Source organism: Sapajus apella, unplaced genomic scaffold, assembly GCF_009761245.1.
Source record: "Sapajus apella isolate SASKATOON/1434 unplaced genomic scaffold, GSC_monkey_1.0 scaffold23, whole genome shotgun sequence".
Classification (NCBI taxonomy): Eukaryota; Metazoa; Chordata; class Mammalia; order Primates; family Cebidae; genus Sapajus; species Sapajus apella.
The window spans coordinates 13531749-13553566 of NW_022436963.1; the positions used below are offsets into that span (position 1 = coordinate 13531749).

General features: G+C 39.6%; 1 protein-coding gene and 1 long non-coding RNA gene across 5 annotated transcripts in view; one reads left to right on the forward strand and one right to left on the reverse strand.

Annotated features, from left to right (window-relative positions):
* PTPRG (protein tyrosine phosphatase receptor type G) overlaps positions 1–21818 on the forward strand; it is a 764493-nt gene that overhangs the window by 694581 nt on the left and 48094 nt on the right. For 3 of the 4 annotated variants that reach the window (XM_032289599.1, XM_032289600.1, XM_032289602.1), the window contains 2 exons: positions 2127–2213; positions 14635–14726. In XM_032289599.1, coding sequence (XP_032145490.1) covers positions 2127–2213; positions 14635–14726 — 179 coding nt within the window. The remainder of the gene's footprint in view (positions 1–2126; positions 2214–14634; positions 14727–21818) is intronic. The other variant, XM_032289601.1, reaches the window with a different exon arrangement.
* LOC116559187 overlaps positions 1–21818 on the reverse strand; it is a 49828-nt gene that overhangs the window by 1954 nt on the left and 26056 nt on the right. The gene's annotated exons all lie outside the window — the stretch shown is intronic.

A 21818-nucleotide genomic window follows, 5' to 3' on the forward strand; every position in this document is an offset into this window, starting at 1 on the left:
AAAATATGGCTTGCCTCAGAGGGTCTGAGTTTATGATGACACCGTGGTGTTAAACTATCTTGCTCTGAGATGCTAAAAGGGATGGGGGCAGGGAGTCTTTTGAGGTCCCCAGCTGTTCCTGGAGGTGGTCACCTCCTTTTTTTTCTTTCTCCAGATGACTGTGGTTGAAGGTCTGGTTCACATGGCAGCTAAAGCTGCCGGTCCCAGGCAACTTTTTGCTCAATAACTGTTTCCCAAATGGCTACTCAGGGGCCTTTCAGAATTCACGAGAGCTGTCAGTTGTTATAGTAACCGCCCCCCTGCTGTCAAGTTGGCCCTGAGATGCCAGTGGAAGCTCTTGGAACAAGCCAACACATAGTCATTAGACAAAAGCGGAAAGAGATTCACTGCTAAAGGTTGCCAGTTAAACATGCTCCATGATACTTAAAAAGCTGGACTGATTCTGTTAGGGAAGCGGTGGGTGGGTAAGTTTTTAAACCGAGCTCATTTTTCAGGAAAGGGAAACTCCTTGTATGTTCAGTCTATTCTAGGTAACAACCATCTTTCTTTGGATTTCTCAGAATTAACTGTCTTCTCCCCCCAGGGTTGATTATGTGTGTTCTGCTGGGTTGCTCAGGTGGCCTCAAATATCTCAATTATTCAAGATATTAGGTATTGATTGTGTGGCATTTGCTTCTCAGCTAAAGTGTTGTCAGTTTACGGGTGGTAGTTTTAAGCGCCTGTGATTGTGTGTGAGGAAAAGCTGCGGGGATAGCCGGCTCCGCTCCAAAATTCCTGAAAGAGTGAATCTGGCAGAACTCAGAGTAGGGCTAAGGGTTGAGAAAAAGTCTAAATATTTTAGGAAGCTGCAAATTTCAAGTTTTTATGAGAATTTGTAAAAACATTCCAACACACTCATGATTTCTTCAGATTAATGTTCATAGCCACACGGAGTATATCCATGATGTTTGTAGGACAGTTGTTGTAGTTCCAGAATGCACTCCATAGAGGGAGACAAGAAGTTCTGCGTTACAGCAACCCCTCCCCCCTTTTTCATCGCCTTCCAAGTTTGACTTCTCAAACTTCAGGTTCCTGTGCCAAGCACTTTTACCCAACATGGAGTCTAATAATTAACACAGTACTTGAAAGCTTGAATTAAGGGTGAAGAAAACCTGACAATCAAGAATTAGAGAATGTTCATTCCTAGAAGTAAAAAACCACCAGTGGACTCAATAGTTAACCAAATGTTTACTCCTTTGGAATTACATACCTGGCTTCAGAATTCGGTGTGGGATTCAACAGAGCTTCCAAAAAAGAGAACTTCCATATAGCTGAGTTTGTCATTGCTATTTTATCAACAGAGCTTGGAAAGAATAGGAATCATTTCAGTGTGAAATCCTATAGCCCAGCTGGTTTAGGAGACTAAATATAATTAAATAAATACTTCAAGTGTTCTTGTGTGACAGAAGTGCATCTTTCAAATTCTGTAGCCAAGTCTCAGATGCTACAGTTATTTAAGTTTTAAGGGGAAACTAAATATAGGACTTAATATATAGTAATAACTTGCCAACTGCTGTTCCCGTCTCCCTTAGGTGCCTCTCCTACTTATTCTGCAATCTGTATTGTGAATTAGGAACATGTTTGTTCTGAGATGAGAGGAAAGCATGGGGTAGAAGACAAAACCCCAGATTTGTCTAATGGCACCAGATTCAGAGACATTTGTGGCAGAAGGGAGGACCAAATGATCCCCAAGTTCTGTTTACTCCAGTGATAATTTAAACCATTTTATTTGCCAGGGCAGTGTGTCAAAGGTGGAAGAGCAGGTATATGAATGACAAGGGTCATCACTGTGTTTGTGGTATCCCAACCTTCCATTAACACCAGGGTAACAGAGGCTGCGAATATGTAAAGATGACTTACAAGAGTAAAGTTCCCACTGGGTGTTTCTTACCTCAGCATAAAAGCTGTTCATAAAGTCCAGACAGCTTTGTGCCTAAGCATCCTCTTTTGAAAATGTCATTAACGAGGCCTGATGACGGGGTCTGTCTGTGTTAGAGGGGAGGGGAGGGCATTTGTATGGAACTCTTGGTGGCCAATTGAAAATACTGTATTCTACACCTGTTCTCTTTTGTTTTTTGTCCATTTAGAGGGTGTAACAAAATAAAGTCCAAGGGCTTTCCCAGACGTTTCCGTGAAGTGCCTTCTTCTGGGGAGAGAGGAGAGAAGGGGAGCAGGTGAGGGGCGGTCAAGCTTAAGTGGGGGGTGTCTTGATGGCCGGGACTGGCTTGCCAAATTTTTGTTTTGTTGCCATGGGGATGAAAGTCTTATAGATGGCACAGTGCTGAAGCTCACCTGTTCTACCTGAATTCCCAAAAGTAAGACTTGCAAATATCAATTCAGCTTGTGTGTAGCTGGGAGCAATTAAAGTATGTCCTGTGTGTGCTTGCTTTGCTTTATTTTGCAGTTTTGGGGGTGTTGTTTCTGGGTTTGTATGTACTGGGGGTGCTCTATGTGTGTCTGTATGTGTATTGCATCCACTTTCTTTCCAAACTTTCAGATATTTGCATGTTTTTGAGCTTTAAAAATAAACATATAATGCATGCGTTTGGCCTTATGTGAAAAATACCTCTTAGAAACCTAAATTTGTAGATAAGTTAGGGATGAAGACTAGGAAGTGGGGAGAGAAGTGAGCAAACATGGATGTACTTGTGTTTTTCCCTAAGAATGATGAAATGTTTTTTGAAAAAGGACGCACATATGAGTTCTGGATGGTTTGAATACTTGGAAAAATTATTGTCCTAGAAACATTTATAATAAATGTTTGAAACTCATGACTGTACAGTCTTAATCACCACACTTGAATCTCTTGATAATATTTCTGTAAGGTCTGTCTTAGGCAAACTCTATTTAATATTAATATCTTTTAATATTAAAATGATAATTAGACTCATTCACTAATCCATATTATGTCATGAGCAGTCCCTTTTTACTTTCAATGAACCAAGTTATAGGATTTATGCTAGAATTTTTATATGGAATGATTCATCTCCATTGGTTGTGCGTAAATCAGAGTACTAAGACAAAATTTTCGATATCCAATTATTATGATCAGATAAACCTATGAAATCTGAGAAGGTAAAGATTAGGATTATGACAGATTAATGAGAAGGTACATGATCTATTTTCTTTTATACTATACGGTGCAATTTTGGCCTTCTAGGGAAAGCAGTAACTGCTAACACTGATAGCTAAATTATTCTGTGATCTCTTTTTGCTTATTAATGTCTTCACTTTCTAATATGTTTTCAAAACTCTTAGAAACTGAAATAGGAACTTCTCTGTATAGTTTTGGATTCAAAGACTAATCTTACGAGGGGAAGACTTTGGACATCACTTAAATGCCTAAGTGTCATACCTAGTCCATTCTAAATAAATGTGTTTTTGATTGTAACACGTTCAAAGAGCCAGCTGCACGTTATGAATATCACAAAGATAAATGCACATCCCATTTCAAGTCCTCCCCAGAAGTGATGCTATAGCCTGCCAGACTATTTCCTTTATGTATCTGGACCCCCACATGTCAGTGGTCCCATTGTAGACATATTTTGGATCATAAAGAGAGATGCCCCAGTCCTTCTGGTATTTTCTCTGCTGCTCAGTGAGGGAAGCACAATCAGTTTCATCTAGGTCTAGGAGTTGGGAACCATCTTGGGAAACTACAAGTATTTATAGAATCCCTCTGATTGAAAATGATATCATTTACTTTTTAAAAGAGTGTAGTAGCTTAAAAGACAGACTTTGGCTTAGGGAGATACGCGTTCTAACCACAGCTCTGCCACGTCCTGGCCCCACGACTAGGAAGGGCCCATAGGGCCTCTGTTTCCTTATCTAGAAAATGAGTCTAATGATAGCTCCTTTTCATGAGGTTGTTGTGAAGATTAAATGGGGGTAATATATGCAAAATGCTTAGTGTGTAAAATATATTAACCCAATGAGAAGATGTGGAAATTCAGGCTCTGAGAAGTTATCACTTGGCTAGGCCACTCTGCCTAAGTGGTTGCCTTGGGACTCCACTGTAGCAGCGTGGGTCCTGAGCGGGACCCCTTCTCAGGGCTCCATGTGCTATGCTAACTACTCCGTAAAAACAGTATGGGCGAGATACAGATCCTGTCCTCAAGGGGCTCCATGTCGGTGCTCTTCCTTATGCTGGCCACCCTGCCACACTGTAAAATTCCTCATTCTCCACTAGCCCGCTGTCCCCTCTCCTTCCCCATGCTCTCTCCCCAGGCACGTTTGCCTCCTCCTTTCCTGACCCATGGTCCATCCTGCCGCTGCTCTAAGAAAAGGCTTTGAAAGACAGGGTGCCCCTGCCTCTGCGCTGGAAGGCAAGCACTTCAGCAGGCTCTTTCTGTCACCTTTGCCTTTTTCAGTCTGCTCTTGTTTTCTCTCCTGGCTGTATCTTCACCCAAAATGTGGCCAGGAATCAGGAGAAGAGCCCCTAGTGATGCCTAAATTGCAGCCCTCCAAACAGGTACAAGAGCTGTTAGAGAGTCCCTACACATTAACTTGACGTGGCCTTACTCTTCTGTCCCTATTGTTTCCCTCTCCCAGAGCAGGAAGGACAGGGAGGCGCCAGTAAGGTGCGCTGCACAGAGAATTGCTAAAAGCAGGACAACGGCTGTGAGAGGTGATTATCCTCCTAGAAAGGAGAGGAAAAAAAGCATTGAAAGTCAGACCCAAGTACTTAATTTTTCAATAAAGCTGATTTAAGTTTTGAGTAGGTAATACTTGACACGATTCAAAATCAAAAAGTTTACAGTTCTATGCACCCCTAGATTACCGTCCCATCACTCACCCACCCCGCTCCTTCCTCACAAATAGATAGCCGTTATTGCTAGTTTGTTGTCTATTCTTCCAGAGATTGCTATGTGTATATAATACGTAAGCAAATAATGAATATCCTTTTGTCCCCTTATATACAATGAAATACTGCATACGCAGTCATGTGCCTTGCTATTCTCACATAACACAAGTTTACCCTATGCCTGTATAATTTCCTCATTCGTTCATACAGAAGCATGATATTCCTTTGTGTAGAAGTTTCATGATTTAGTTAGTTAACCAGTGCCCTGTGGCTGTCATTTTGATTGGTCTCCATCTTTTGTTATTACAAACAGTTGTGTGGTGAATAAGTGTATGTGTCATTTTGCAAGTGGGATAAGCATATCTGTAGGAAAGTTTTCAGAGGAAAATTTACTGACTGTATCGCGGGGTACATGGTATTGTATACGTGTGGTGCAAGATTGCCCTCCATGATGGGGTACCAAGGTGGGTTTCTCTTGGAAGCATATGAGCATGCCTGTTTCCCTACAGCCAACCCAGCACACTATGTTGTTAAACTTTGGCCTTTTTGCTAACATTATAGGTGAAAAAGAAGGGGTGTCTCGGTGTGGGTTTAATGTGTTGTCTCTTATTATAAGTGGGATTGAACCATTTGTTTTTCTGTAAACTGTTTATATCTCTTGCTTATTTTTTCTTTGAGTTATTGGCGTTTTTCTAATGAGAGAGATATCCCTTGGTAGTAATATGGGTTGCAAATATTTTTCCCAATTTGTAGTTTACCTCTTAACTGTATTTATTGTTCTTCTTTGATGTTTATATAATCAGATTTAATCTGTATTTTCTGCTTCATTTTCTAGATTTTGAGTTTTCTTTTAAAAGTCTCTCCATTTTGAGATTATTCTTTTTAAAATTACTTTTATGGTTTCAAATTTTAATAGTAAATTCAGTTGGAATTTAACCTGGTTAATAGTGTGATGTCTGAATCAACTTTTTCTCCCCCAGATGGTCTCAAGTATTTTAAAAAAAATTCCACAATCTGGGGCTTAGTGAAGATGCATATAATACCTTCTTAGATCCTTAAAATATCACTCCAGCAAAATACAGTCAATCAGTATATTAACAAAATAAGGAGTTGCCAAAAGGCTTTTACCCAGACATTTTAGATTATACATACTGAAAAATATGTGCAGTAAATAAAATGTGAATTTCATTTCTTACCCCCTCCCCCAGAATGAATTGGACCATCACATCACCATTAGCCTTCCCATATCGGTGGGGGGTTGTGTCAGTGCCTTAAAACTGTGGCAAATGAGGTGGAGAGTCCCTCAAGCCTCAGTCCAGATGTTTAGAACATTCCAGTCTAGAGTCTGAAGGGTACTACAACCGCCTTAAAGCCCCTGACTTCAAGCCTTCTTTTCTAGGTAATAGCTGGAAGCCTTGGGAAGTACTGTCCAGGGCTCACTTTCTGAAAGCCAGCTATAATATAAGAACTGTGACAGTCTTGTCAAAATGTAGTTTATGAAGAGACCTTTTCTCTCTTATCTCCTGGAAAGTATTACCAGTACTTTAGTCAGGCCTAGGTATCTGCAAGGATTTCTTTGCAGACCTAATGCCCAGCGAGAGAATATAGTTTTGATACCACTTTTGTGCCTATAATTTGATCATTTTTCTCCCACCTTCCTAAAGATGTTAATCGCAGGCAATTTGAATTATCCAATAAAATTCTCACTATGGGAATCAGATTTTTGTCACTTCTAACTGTACCAAAAGTTGACTAGGCCATCTCTCCTATTCATGTGAAATCCAAAATATTTTTGAAACATTCTCTCCTCATTTTAGTATGTTTCCTCTTTCACACCCCATCCATTTCTTGGAAGGTTTTGTTCTCTTTTCCCTTCCCTTGTTACCCTTCTCTCTCTTCATATCTGATAAGCCCTGCTTATCTAAGGTATGACAACCATATGGCCTGGGACTTCCATAGCTCTCATGTGAAACTTGCCATTTGATTATCCCCAAAAGCACATTGACATTTGTCAAATTTCACGCCCCCTTTTATGATTTGGAAAATATGGCCACCAGAAACATATTTTGGTTTGGGTTTTTCTTTTTAGAAGATCCCTTGCGGAAAAACTACTACAAGTGTAAACTGAGTTTTATAAACTGAATCACTTAACATGCCGTAAAGGAAACTTAACAGCAAGTGAGTTGTTGTATATGAAAAATCTCAACTTAGAACTTACATTGGGCTCCTTTCCAAGTGGAATCCCAGAGTTATTTCAGACACTCCTCTTTGAGGAAAAGCCCAACAACGCCTACAGCCTTTTTCTTTTATTGTTGTATTTGTCACTTCAATTTCTTGAAACATTTTGCCCTAATAAATCCATGCCTTTTATTTTTATTTTTATTTTTTTTTTTAGTTTTTTTTTGTTGTTTGGTTTTGTTTTTAATTCATGCCTTTTAAAGATAGCTCTCAATCATCTCCCTTGAAGGCATGTGAACATGTTCAGCTTTCTATTTGTAAGTGGCGGTTATTCATGCAGGGTTTACTACAACAGATCCATTTACAAAAGTAAATATTAATGTGATTTCTCTTCTTGACAGCATGAAAATAAATGGGATTATTAGCGGGTATGCCACTGAAAATTTAAATGAGGGCAGTGTGTAAATCAGTTAAGATTACATAATTAATATTCAGCAGCAGTTCAGCTAACTGCCCGCTCTGGTCTGCAATTAGAATTTTGAGCTACACATTGCTAATAAATTCTTTGTCACCCTGATGTGGTTGTAGAACCATTGAGTTTAATTTGAAGGCAGTGACTTGGTTTCTAATTCCTCTATATCAACATTAGGTTAGTTCATGACTCTGGGTTGTCAGACGAGTCTGGAGGCCGTGTTGTGGTCCTCCACCCTGCCCACGCCCAGCAGTCATCATGTTGTTGAGGGCAGTGCTGTAGTAGGCCGAGGACCCTGGATGAGAACGGTGTGAGATCCCAAGCCTGTAAAAGTGGGCGTAGACCCCAGAAACCCCTTTTTCCTGTAAGCAGGTTTGGATAGCTGCCTTTTAAGGGATGTGTGTGTTTTAAATACAGCAGCATTGTGTGGAATCCCAGACATTTCTAATGTTCAGTCTTTCTGCACTCAAGTTCAGCACTTGGCTTCTGAAAAATATTGGTCACTAAATTATTTCCAGGTTCTTGTCAGAGGGGCAGAAAGAGATATAAGAAAATTGTTAGCTTGTATCAGAGGTTATCTAAACGGGTACCCAGAAAAACAGAAGCCACAGAAAAAAAGGCCTTTATTCAGAAACTTGGTCATTCTGGGTTTTCTTCCTTAAGAATGTATCAAATTCCTGGGTGGAAATGGGGGGTCAGAAGTCTAGAGGGTTTTTTGTTTGTTTCGGTTATTTTGCTACATTTTTGTTTGGATAGTAAGTCTCTATAACTGGAATTTTATTAATACTTATAAAGGACTGTCAGAGCAGCTGGGTGTGTGTGTGTTTCATTAGTCAAGAAGGCCAATTAAACATACTGGAGCCTGTCATGTGCTGGCAGTGTGTATTTTTTAGCGGGGAGCTCAGGGACTTGACGTTGACAGCTGATACTGGCCGATGTGTTCCACATCCTAACTGAAAGATGCACTCTGCACGTGTGTGTGCTTTGCTTTCCCAAGAGTAGACTTTATTTTTAAAAAGATCCTTATCCTTAAAATATCTTCCTTATTTGAGTGAACGGCAGGTTAATTTAGAAATTTCAATCCAAGAGAAAATATTCCTAATCATAAGCTTTATGTGTCCCATGTGGGCTTTTAAGAAGCCATGCATACTTGCACACTCCTACCATCAGGCCTTCAGACACTCCACAGAACTGGACCACAGGTGTGGGCTGTGGGCTGTGGGCTTAAGACCCAGAAAGCTGCTAACCAGAATTCATACAGATTTGATCAGCTACCGGGAGGATATCACACATTACCTTCTGGACTTCCAATCAGACCTTTCTTAGAAATCTTTTAAAGATATATGGGCCCATGTTTGGTTTTCTAAAAAGAGATGAATGATTGGAGAGTAATGATAGGAAGCTGGCGTCCACTCTGCTACTTAGAACTTTCTACAGAAATGTACATAGATCTAATACTTTAGTCATCATTGGTCAGGCACCAGAAGCACTTGGGTAGCATTTAGGGCTATGCTGTAAGAAAAATGCATTCTTTGAACAGCGACTCTCCTTTGGTGTGGCAAAATGCTTACTCTGTGAGAGGCATATCAGAAATGGGACCAAGTTAGGGACCAACAGAGGCATCTCTCCTGTTTCACTTTCATTCTGTCCAACACACCCACTGAGTTTGAATTGAGGAAATACTTCGTGCAAACTGAGCTTTCTTGGACTCTTCTGGGAGCATTCAGTGAATATTTCACTTAAGTCCCTCTATCTTGGCTACCTTGTGATGGTGGGCTTTAGAAAGCCATCTAAGACAGTGATTTTCCAGTTTGTTCAAGTGGCAGGAAATTTGGAATTCAGGATGTCAGAACATCATTTTTGTTAATAATATTGAAGTAAATAATTCAATACCTTCGTAGAAACCGAAATTAATTTTCCTACCATACAAGTATAGCAGTCCACAAGGGTGGACTCTCAGGAACCATTTTCCCTTTCTCACAGTGGTTCATAATTGGATACAGTGCATACCAGAATCCTCAGAGGGAATCTTCACAATGCACAGAGCTGTGTCCCACCCTGCACCTGCTCTGTTAGAATCACCAGGAATGGGGCTTACCCTGCCTGGGTATTCTAAAAGCTCCCTAAGCCAAAGAGCTATGCAGCGCTTGTTAATAACCACCATTTGACTGACACTTTACTGATAAGAGAGAGACTGAGAGACTGACTGTTCAGGGCCATCCAAAATTAAGGCATACCTAAATCAGAGAACTTAAGTGTCAGAAAGATATGTCCTGCAAATGTACAATAGGGGAAAGTAGAAGATAATTAATTCGGGTCACTACTAGGCCTGTCAGGGTCAGTGAAAATAATGTTACCTGGCCTGAGTTTCTTAAAGGAGACAGACAGTGCCCAGGGGTGGGGAAGGGGATGGGAAGTAAAAAAAAAAAGGGCGGCCAGGTGCAGCAGCTCACACCTGTAATCCCAGCACTTTTGGGGCCGAGGCAGGCAGATCTCGAGGTCAGGGGTTCGAGACCAGTCTGGCCAGCATGGTGAAACCCTATCTCTACTAAAAATACAAAAATTGTCTGGGCTTGGTGGCACACACCTGTAGTCCCAGCTACTCGGGAGGCTGAGGCAGGAGAGTCGCTTGAAGCCGGGTGGTGGAGGTTGCAGTGAGCTGAGGTCACACCACTGCACTCTAGCTTGGCAACAGAGGAAGACTGCATCTAGAAAAAAAAAGAAAAGAAAAAAGGGCAGAGGCGGAAACATGAAATATATGGTAGGGAACCATTGGATTATATTTTGTAGTTAAATTTGTAAATGTATTTTTTCATTACAAACATCTGTTTCATTGGTTTCCCTCTTTACATATACAAATGTTCTCTGTAAAGAAATTATAATTTTAGACAATGGCTGTTCGTGATCCTAGAAATCTGATTCATTCAGGCAGGGCCTGTAAGGGTAAGTTAGCTGAAAGAGAATTAGACCTAGGTAGAAAATTGAAATAGCACGCTCAGTGACACACTTAAGCACTTTGAGAAATTCTATCTCCATTTCCCTGAGCTCAAAATTAGAGATAATACTGCCTCCGTAAGCACATCACAGTTCAGAAGTTTAGAGGTATTAAAACTTGTGTTTTCCTTTCCTTTTTTCCAAAATCCTTGCTTTCACTTTTTTATTCCTGGATATCACTGAAGGTCAAGAAGCATAATTTCTCGTGGGAGTTCCCTGAAATGAGAAAGTTAAAATACAATGTCATGTGATATGAAGCTGCTTTTCTTAGGTATTAAACACAATGTAGAATTTGTACATGCAAAGGGATCTTAATATTGTTAAGGATCATGAAAACCTGACAACAGCCTCACCACCTTCTTCAGTCCCTGACCCAGAGTAGACCCCCCAATAGAGGGTTATTAAATGAATAAGGTAAATACCAACATTGTAATGCCTCCATGAAATGGAAGATTAAGCAAACATTAATAAAGAGGATGCCAGTCTACATTTGTTATCAAGGAGAGATACATATAGAATGATCTCATTTCATTTTTTAAAAATAACCCCCCCCCCATGTAGTCCCTGCTACTCGGGAAGCTGAGGCACCAGAGTCGTGAGAATCACTCAGACCCGGGAGGCGGAGGCTGCAGTGAGCCGAGATCGCGCCACTGCACTCCAGCCTGAGCGACAGAGTGAGACTCAAAATAAAATACACCCCCTGCCTGCAAAAAAAAAAAAAAAAAGGAAAACAGCTCAACTGTCTGTATTTGGGTGAGATTATAATAATAGTCCACAGATTGATCTCCTTGTTCCATTCCTGCTGCCCTCTAATCCCTCCACCATGTAGTAGCCAAAATGAGCTTTTTGAAAGAAGCAAATCAGATGGTGCCTCTCCAAGGATTAAAGCCCTTCATTGGCTTTCCCCTGCTCTTAGACACCAATGAAGGTTCTTTGTGGTCTCCTTGATCCTGCATGATCTGGCTCTGGCCCACCTCTCCAACCTTGCTTTTCACAGCCTTTCCCTTACCTCTGGCTTCCTTCCAGTTCCTAAAATGTGCCAAGCTCCCTATGCTCTAAGGTTCTTCGACTAGCTGCTTGACATGCCCAAAATAGTCTTGCTCCAGAACTTCACAGGGTTACTCCTCCTTAATCAGGCCTCAGTGCAAATGCTACCTCCTCAGTGAAGTCTCTTCCTTCAGCCTACTTCAGTTATCACTGCATCATTGTCTTATTTTCTCCATTGCTTTCAACTATTTGAAGCTATTTGTTTGCTTGTTGTGGATTTTCCCTGTGAAGACGTAAGTACGAGGAGGGCAGGTGCCTTATGTGTCTTGTTTATCATTATGCTCCCAGCCCCTCACTGCAGATGATCAAGGAATAGTCAATAAATGAGGAAAAGTATAAAGGGATAGACCGAAAATATTAATAGCGATCATCACTGGGAGAAAGATTTTAGGTGATTTTAATTTTTTTTCTTTTTGTTCATTTGTATTTCCTAATTTTTCTGCAAAGATCATCTGTTGCTTATATAATTTATCCATTACTCCAGTGTTTAGCCAGGCTTACAGAAGTAGTTGTATGGATGGCAGACAGCAGCAGAGAATGCATTGTCTGCATACTTGATGCTGTGCATTGGGTGCTGAATAAACATTTGCTGAATCCACTGAAATCTTCATTCTACGGGAAGACACTCCCCGCAAAGTTCTGTAGTTACTTGCCCACCTATGTATTTGTGTGGGAGGCAAGTGCGTGACGTGCAGCAAGGTACAGATGCAGAGCTTTGTCTCCAGAGTTCCTGATCCTTATCCGCAGTCCTGTGCTTTTCTCTGGCAATCACAGAGTTATTTTGCTCCAGGGAAAATCCATTATAAACAGCAGCACATGGGGCACTAGAGTGTGATTTGCTTCAGTACACACTGCTTTTTTCAAAGATAATGTGGAGCCTGTAGTTCCACATGTAACTGAGAGACAGGCTGAACTGTCTGCCTGTCTTGTAGGAAAAAAAAAAGTCTGCAATATAGTATCTATATCCTTTCCAAGTCACTTTAACAGTAACTTGGTCAGTAACAATTCTGTTTAATAGCTTTATATTTTAGAAGTCTAATAGCCATAATAATTATAGTCTTAAAATCAAAGTGATTTCTTGCATGCGTTTGTTTTTTTCATTTTGTTAAAGGCTAACCCAGTAAATTGCATCCCATTTATCTCAGTGACTTAGAGTACTTCTTTGGGCTACTAAGCAATTAAATAGCTGTCCTCTAACTCAACAAAAGCAGATTTTCCTTAGATGTGATACTGGGTGGCTTAGGCTTTGACTCATTTGTGAAGTCCATAACCTATGTTTTAACTTTAATGTTACATTCTGGAAATTTGTGCAAATTGGGGAAGGTGGGTGAGGAGAGGGAGGAATCCAAGAGTAGAAAACTTAATAATCAATCTAGAGAGAGAAAGAAGTTATCTCCAACATCAAAATGTTTTTTCACATAGATTTCCATTGTTTTACATTCAGAAGATTTGGTTAGCACCAGAGCCCTATATTATGTGCATTTCGTATCTATGTAGCTTAAGTCTAACTCATGTTCTTCAAAAATTTAGGTAAAGCCAGCTAAGAGAAGAGTGATGAAAACTTGTTTTATTATTTATATTACAAACGCTGAATTTAGCAATTCATAGGGAAAAAAAACCCACTCATTTTTTCCTTCAGTCCTCTGTAAGAGCAGTCCTGGAAGGCATGTGCCAAGAGCTATTGTAATTGATGTTCAAAATCTTCTAATGGTTTGGAGCAGCATTCTAGACTTATTCTAGAGCACTATCCAAATGGACAACTAGTTAGAGCTACTTTCCATCTGAAAATAGGCACTGCTTAAAGAACAGCACTTCATACTACGACATGTGATCATTTCTGATTGCATGTGGTTACAGCCTATATAAAAGCTGAGATGGAAACATCTATATAATTCTGAGGTCTTTTCACTCCCACAGAGATGTTTTTTATAGTTTCTTGATTTTTTTCTAACCTTCCCAACCCTAACTCCTCCTTTGGCCTCATAGGAACAGGGTACACCCAATGGAATTATCCTAGGATATTTTTGATTAGATGAGCAAAGACAACTGTGAAGAAAAGTGGACTTACTCTGATAGTTGGAATATGGCCCCCAGAAAAAGCAAAACTGTAATGTGTGTAAATGTTGTTTGGTGTGAGACGCCAGAGGAGGAGGACAGATCCCAGTGACACAGCACCAGAAGGATGCCGCCTGCTTGGCTAAAAGACCCAGCAGTAGGGCCAGCTATTGTAAAGCCCCTCCGCCAAATGAACAGGGACCCTTCTCTGGTCACAATAGCCATTCACGCTGAGCAGCTTCATTAAATATTCAGCCTGTGCTTCCGGCAGCTCATTAGGGCCGCAATGAGCAGTGACGTGGATGCAGGAAAGCTGAGGGCTAGCCAGCATCGGAGGCAGAGGCTGAGTGAGCTGCTGATGGCTTTTCTCTTCACTGCCTGTCCTATCATGACCAGTGTATGCTCTCTGCTTTGCGTGAAATACAGGTAAAAAAAACAAGCAGATGACACTTAAGGGCTTCAAGACCTTGTCTCAGATATTGTCTGACAAGGGCCTCTGATTCTGAGTGCTTTCCTTCCTGAAGCCCTCTGACCTCTTTAAAGAGCTGTCTGAGGCTTTGGGGGCCTTTGCTAACCATGAACAATGTGGTGCTATTATGTACTCGGGCTGTTTGATGACAGTGTTGGAAGGGGAGACAAGGTGTGGTTTTGAACTTGGTACTGTGGGTTTAGAATAGCAAATTATCTCTCTGCAACATAGCAAATTTAGAAATATTGTGGCGAGAATCCTAGTAGTCTATGTGGCAGGTTTACTCTCTACCATGGTTTCACGTATTTGAGTGGTTAAATATTTAAAGCCTTTCCCTTTCAACTATCAGGTTGGATGTGGTGATGATAAAAAAAAGAAAAAAAGGATATTCTTTAGCAATTTGGGGCCCCTCCAAGAGGCTGAATGTTGTCCTTGTATCTTGTTACTTTTACATGAGTTTGCCCTCGGTGCTGTGTGATCTTTAAGCTGGGAAGATCTGTAAAAGAAGAATTAAAAGATGAGGAACTCAGACAAAGTATATTCTATTGTTGACATGTTTTTCTCCTTTCTACACAGAAAATGTTTTCAGACTGCTCATTTCTATGTGGAAGACAGCAATTCACCTCGAGTGGTCCCTAATGAAAGTATTCCTATTATTCCTATTCCAGGTAAGTAAGACCCTCTCTTATTTCCAACGAGCTAATTGTTTGTCTCTTTTATTCTCAGTTTTATGTGATAAAACAACAAATACTATTTTTAGCCTTTTAAAGCTTGCCCCGTCTAAGATATCCTTAACTAAGAGTAATTTAATGAATACTCCTTTACATATCTGCAAAGTAATAAAACTCTTGAGAGGAACCAATAACTGAGGTAATGTAATGTGCAGTCATATGGAGGGAAGGGAAGTACAGTAGAAAAAAGGGAAAACCGTACAAAAACATTCTTAGCATCTATTGGGATTAAATTTCATTTGCATGGGCAATTTGTGCTTACATTTTAAAATCACAACTTCTGACGCATTTTTTTTAAAGGTGATATTTTTCTAAGATTCTTTTCTCTGAAAATCACATATCTTGAAAGGTTTGGTTCTTAGGATGGTTGTGTGGCAATATTAGGGATACATTACCGGTCTGGTGGATTATTTCACTTGTCCTTTGGTAAAAAGATAAAATGCTGAGTTAATATTGGGGTAGGGACTGGTGGAATATACACTGTAGTGAATCCTAGCAAATGCCATAGACATTTAGAAGTTCAGCAGTGGGTTAGGTGTAATCAGATGTGGGATTTGACGATCTCACCCACCATTTTTATTTGGCACCCCTTCTTGTTTGCCAGATTTTAACTTTCTATGTCCAGGTTTCATTATGTGCTTCCAAATACGTATCTTCAGATATTTTAGATACATCTATCCTCTCCATATTACTATTTTGTCAACAGAAACATCACTTTGATTATAACGCCACCCTCCTCCACACCTGAAGCTCCCTCATCCTGCTGATCTGCCCTATTCTCCACAATGCTTTCCACCAACTAATGTGCTATATATTTTACTTTCTTGTTTGCTCTCTTCCCACTACAATGGGAACTTTATAAGGGCAAGTGGCTATATACTCAGTGCTAAAATAATTCCTGGCACATAGTAGGTATTCTTTAAGTACTTAAATGAATAAATGTTATAAAAATTTCTTTAAAGTTCTTGAAAGCTGTTGGCTGTGACACTCAGAGGTACAGTCATTCTTGGGGTACCATGGAGAATTGCTTCTGTTGTTTGCAGATTGTCACTAGGTGTGGTTATGGTTGTGGACTTAACTGCCCCGTTATGTGTTAGTATATTGCTAAGTCATTAGATATTACTGGGATTGTCCATGTTTTGTACATTCTGGTCAGCTTTTCTCACTAAAACTTGTCACACAGAAACAAGAAGATTAACATAAAGTCTCTGATTGAGTTCCTGTTGGATCATTTTGTGGCTGCTAAATTAATTCCCATATAGATGGTGTAAGTTTTGTGTCACTGTATGTTCTCCACTAACCTTACCCCTTTATCCTTGCTGAAGGAAACTGCTTTTCCTTTGAGAGTAGAGAAAGCAGACAGGAATCATCAGTCTTCATCACCATGAAATAAGAAGTTTCACTGAATCTACTGGATTTGTACCGTAGTGTGCATATACATTTTCCTCTTGCATTACCAACAATGTGGGTTGACCACTGGAAAATTCCTGGCAGCTTTTCTCCCCTCTGACCTGATTGTCTGACAGACTCAGTTGATTGGTAGCTGTGTAATTGAAATCCATGTTTAAAGAGTTAAATGGTGAAATACTTACTGGGCTGTTTTCCCTTTTCTGTTTTCCTTTACCACTGGATTAGGAATCAGAATACCTAGGTCCACCCTGAAATCTTTGGTCAGTGCCTCAACCTCTCTGAGCTTAGTTTCCAGAATCTGTAAAGTAAATAGGATGTCTAGTCTCCTTGCCTTTTGAGGTAACTGTTAAGACCCCAGTAGATGATATGTGTAAAAGCACTTTGGAAACCATACATTAAGCCAGAAGTGTAAGCTGTTGCAACTTTCCTTCCCAGATCATGGTGTTGTTAATCCCGGAAGTCATGGAGAGACAACATTTGCATGACTCATGTTAAAATTGTGTTTCCAGGACACTGAACTGTGTCCACTGGGTGTGCCCTACCTTGCATCACTCTTCTTTGATGTAGGTTTTAGAACTTTTAATTCACTAGGATCCTCTGAATATGTCTTGTCACACCTTAGACCAGAAATTGCTTTTGAATGTTTTCTGCTTCATTTCCAGTTACCTATTCAGTTAAGAAGGTAAATACTCAAAACCCAGAGGCATTTCTTTAAATGTGTCTTTTTCTTTTTTAAATATGAGTTTCTTCTAATTCATATTCACTCACTAGTAATATAACTATATCAAAAGACGATTCCTTCACATTTTCCACCGACTGAGAAACCCATGTATTCAGTCGTATACCTCACTTGGCATAGGCGACGGATTCTTGACAAGCTGTAACACGTTGATAAAAATGAATTATTGTAAATGTTAGGCAATGTGATGTTACAGGGCTTACCTAGTGAAACGACGAGTGAGGCTAATCTGCTTTCTCAGGTCTTCATAGCTAACATAGCCTTCCTAGGAGCATGCCTAAACAAACGAACTTACTTCACCCTTAACTGAGAGTTACCTTAAATGACCTTTTCTTAAAAACTTTCAGCTTGATCACAATCTTGTATTTTTGGTAAATAAAACCCCATAGTACTATTTAATAGTTACCTTTGGAAAATATTGTAATTCACAAACCACGCTAAACAATTCATTGTTCTACGATTTAGGATTTCTTCTAGTTACAGCAGTACACCTGTGTCTCCTATAAGAAAAACAATTTTTAACAAACTTGTGAGTTATTTTCACTTCGCTAAAGCTTTTACCACAAATTTCTTTAATGGAGACCTCCATGGAATCATTTTAAATGATTTTGCTTAGAAATTACCTAATTGTTCTTCTTTCTAAAAATAATATGAGATTTATAGAGCTCCTATGAAGTATTTATTCAACCCATTCAATCTCAGTTATATTTTATCCTTGCTCAAAACGTAAATAACAAGAGTACTGGGTGCCAGATTTATCAAATTATTTTACCACTTGGGCTCTTCACTCTCTAGACAATGGATATAATCAGTAAACCGAATCATTATACTGGCTAAAAATACGTGCAACAAGGTAAAGTTGAAAATTCAAGTACCAAGCTGTTGTAAAAACAGAGCTCCAGCATCATCACTGTGGAATACACAATCCACTGTGTTCCTAGAACTTATTTACAGTTAGCCTCTTAAAAAATTATTATCTAGTAATTATTGAGCATTTACCAACAAAGTATATTATGTTATTTTCACTACAGTCCTATAGAGACAGGTACAGTTGATACCCCCATTTTCTGGATGAAGAAACTGAGGTTTGGAGACATATATTTAATTTGCGCAAGGTTATAGAGCTAAACGGTGCCGCTAACACTGGAATTCCCTGTGTGACTTCAAAGCACAGATGCTTAGAAATGGCTCTGCCACCTCTTGGCATACGACTGTGACAGTTTTGATATCTCAGGACTCAGAGTCTTCATTTGGGTATTGCTTCATTAAATCAAGGCACCTTCAAATACATGTGAACATTCTCTTTAGTTTTTGCCGACTTCTTGATCACTAACTTCTCTCACTAACACTGACCATTTGCTTTTCCATTAAATTCTCTTTCATCCTCCTGGAGGGCATAATTCTTGGGTTGACATTTTCCCCATATTAAAAAATCTCCCCTCTCATCTCTGTTCCCTACTTATTTTTATTTTCTTCCTTCCTGAGAGAAAGACTCAACTCAGCAAGATATCCATTCCCTGCACAAAAACAGGTCTATGTGATTGAAATGATTTAGAAAACAAGTCATGTTCAACAAATTTAGACACTGACTTAGCAACTTTGGATGATTCTGCTGTGGTTAAAATTCATAAACAAATAGCTTGTATCTTTAAATCCCAAAGCATACATGGAATCAGTAAGTTATACTGACTTTTGGAAACTATTATAAAATAGGCAAATGATTAAGGAAAGCTTTGCTAACCCTATGATACTCATCCCTTTGAGACAGCAGTTTATAGGAGTTTTTGAAGAATTTTGAATGATCAATTTTACTAATTCTAACAGGAATTTAGGATCTTCAGTGTGTTCTTCTGGTTTATTATGGCAAAGACAGCTTTCAAGAATGAAGACTTTTTTTTTTCTCCTAGTCTCACCTAACACTTATGCAAAATGTAGAAATGCTAGACAGAGACTGTGAATATATATGGTGGCTGAGGCCAGTTAGCCACGTTAGGGAAAAAAACTCATAATGCAAGAGTATTTATCCAGCTTGAAAGAAGTGCTTTTGAGGTTGCCTTCCAGGATTCCAGTCACTATAGAGGTAGTATCAATTCTTTTATCAGATTTTGAATTGTTAGTGCCTGTTCCATGCATGATGGATGGGAAAAGCAGGAGCAGGAGAGATAAACTATGACTTCTGCGGGAGAATGAAAGGGGCTTTGACTCAATATATTTCACTAAGGGTTTTTCAAAAGAAAATGTTCCCTGGTTACTGGTTTCCCATTGTTTCGGTGTGAGGATAAAGCATCATTGAATGCAGTAACCCAGCTGTCAGTCTCCTCATATGCTTTCCATCTTCTAAAATACTGGTCACAAATCTCTTTAGGATCCATAATATTCTGAACATTGACAAGTAGTTTTAAAAGTCTAGTGACTCAAGAATATGTTTTTGAAAAAACAAACTTGAATAATATTTCAGTTATTAATGAAGCATTCACTACATTGTTATTCTTTTAGACTTTCATTATATATAAAGTTCTAAAAATCAGAACTTAGCTCATGAAATTAACCTGTTATAGAGTGTATTGAAAGAGCATTCCTAAATATGTGCACTATCAGACACAAATGTCCTTACAAATGCTTTCCTCTGGAAATTAGAAAATCTAACTTTCTAATAAGAGCGTTACAAAACAAAATGTTGCTGCTAACCAGTAGCTTAGAAATTCAGAAATGATTCATGCCTTTCCAGCAGTTAAAATACATCTTAATAATTTGAAGGTCACTGGCTTCAGCAGGGTGCCAGACTATAAAGGGGTTTTAAACATGCAGTTTAAAACCCTTGGGATTAAACCAACCTTGTTGGCATATTTTATTTATACAGAGATTATCTCCAAAGGAGATTCATTGGTCTTTTGACTATAATGAAGCCCTTTCTTTATTGACTTCATTGTGTCATAAATGAAAAGAGATTTCTTTTTATGGCAGGAAATAAAATGTTCCAACCTCCACAACACTCCATGCATCCTAAGAGTGTGATTTAGACAAAAATCTATTTGTTGTGTCCTAACTCAGGAAATCTTGATAATGTCCTTTTATTTCATATTTGCTTTATCTTCCCAAGTTGACACAAAGGTATTACCAAACACCGTGAGAGACCTGAACTTGGCCTCTGAGAGACTGCGAGGGCAGACAGGAGGGGCAGGGGACTGAATTCCTGAAAATGTGGTCTATCCGCTAGAGGTGTGGCTAACAGTACCTGATAACAGGCCAGTTGTTGGTGCAGGGTGGAGGGAAGTTGGGGAGTGGGGGATAAGATCTGAGCTGCAGTGATTTGAGCCAAGTACTATGCTAGGGCTATGTTTTCTCTGCCCATGGAGATTTGGTTGGAATTTGGGACAGGGTTGAGAGATCTGCTAAGGGTTAAATGAAATTTACAGGGATTGTTCATAGAGTGGGTGACTTAAGGACCTCTGGAATCTTAATGGTATTTATATACATACCCACACACTTCCAGAGTCAGCAAGAAGGGATATTTTATTAAATAGACCTTAAACCTATCAACCACATCAGCTAAGCATCCTGGCAGGAAGGTAAATACCGTAACACTTCATCTACCTGGCATCATCAAGGTGACCAGTCTACCAGTGTGAATTTTCCAGGTAACTGAAGCTTACCCTCAATGCCAAATCATTTCAACCATTTTGGAAGACAGTGTGGTGATTCCTCAAGGACCTAGAAATAGAAATACCATTTGACCCAGCAATCCCATTTCTGGGTATATACCCAAAGGATTATAAATCAATCTGTTATAGAGACACATGCACACGTATGTTCATTTCGGCACTGTTTATTATAGCAAAGACTTGGAACCAACCCAAATGCCCATCAAAGATAGGCTGGATAAAGAAAATGTGGCATATGTACACCATGAAATACTATACAGCCATAAAAAAGGATGAGTTCATGTCCTTTGCAGGGACGTGGACAAATCTGGAAACCATCATTCTCAGCAAACTGACACAAGAACAGAAAACCAAACACCGCATGTTCTCACACATAAGTGCGTGTTGAACAAAGAGAACACATAGAAAGAGGGAGGGGAACATCACACACAGGGGTCTGTTGGGGGGTGGGGGACTAGAGGAGGGATAGCAGGGGTTGGAAAGATTGGGGAGGGATAACATTGGGAGAAATATCTAATGTAGGTGATGGGGGGATGGAGACGGCAAACCACCATGGCATGTGTATGCCTATGTAACAAAATCCTGCAAGATCTGCACATGTACCCCAGAACTTAAAGTACAATTAAAAAAAAAATAAAGTTTCTTTTAAATGTAAGCTCTAGGGAGGTAATCTAATAAGGAAGAACCCAGGCTTTGGAGTCAGCCTGGGCCTAATACTTGATAATGACAGTAGCCTTGGGCAAGCTCCTTGGTCTCTTTTAGCCAGCTTCCTCACCTAGAAAATCAGAGTAATCACAGCCCTAGAACATAAAGTTGTGCACGTAAAGCAAGTAGCACCTAACAATAAATCATAGATATGAAATGTTTACTAAATGCCAGGCACTCTTATAAGTACTTGTGTTATCTTGTATACTTTTCCTAACACTCCATGACTTAGGTACTGTTATTCCCGTTTTACAGATGAGGAAAGGGAATCAGAGAAGTGGAGTCATGCAGTCTGGCTCTGGTTTCCTGATACACAGGAAGCATCTCATCACTGGTGGCTGATAAGAATCACAGATACTCAGTTTGACTGAGTTATAAGCTAATGGCCTTACCAGGAGCAGTGTATTCAGGCTGGGCCCTCTGTGCAGCTCTTCCCTGTGGTGTATGTTCAGGGATAGCTTTGGCTGCTTATTTTTCCTTTCTAATATCAAATAAAAAACTATAGGCAAGAAA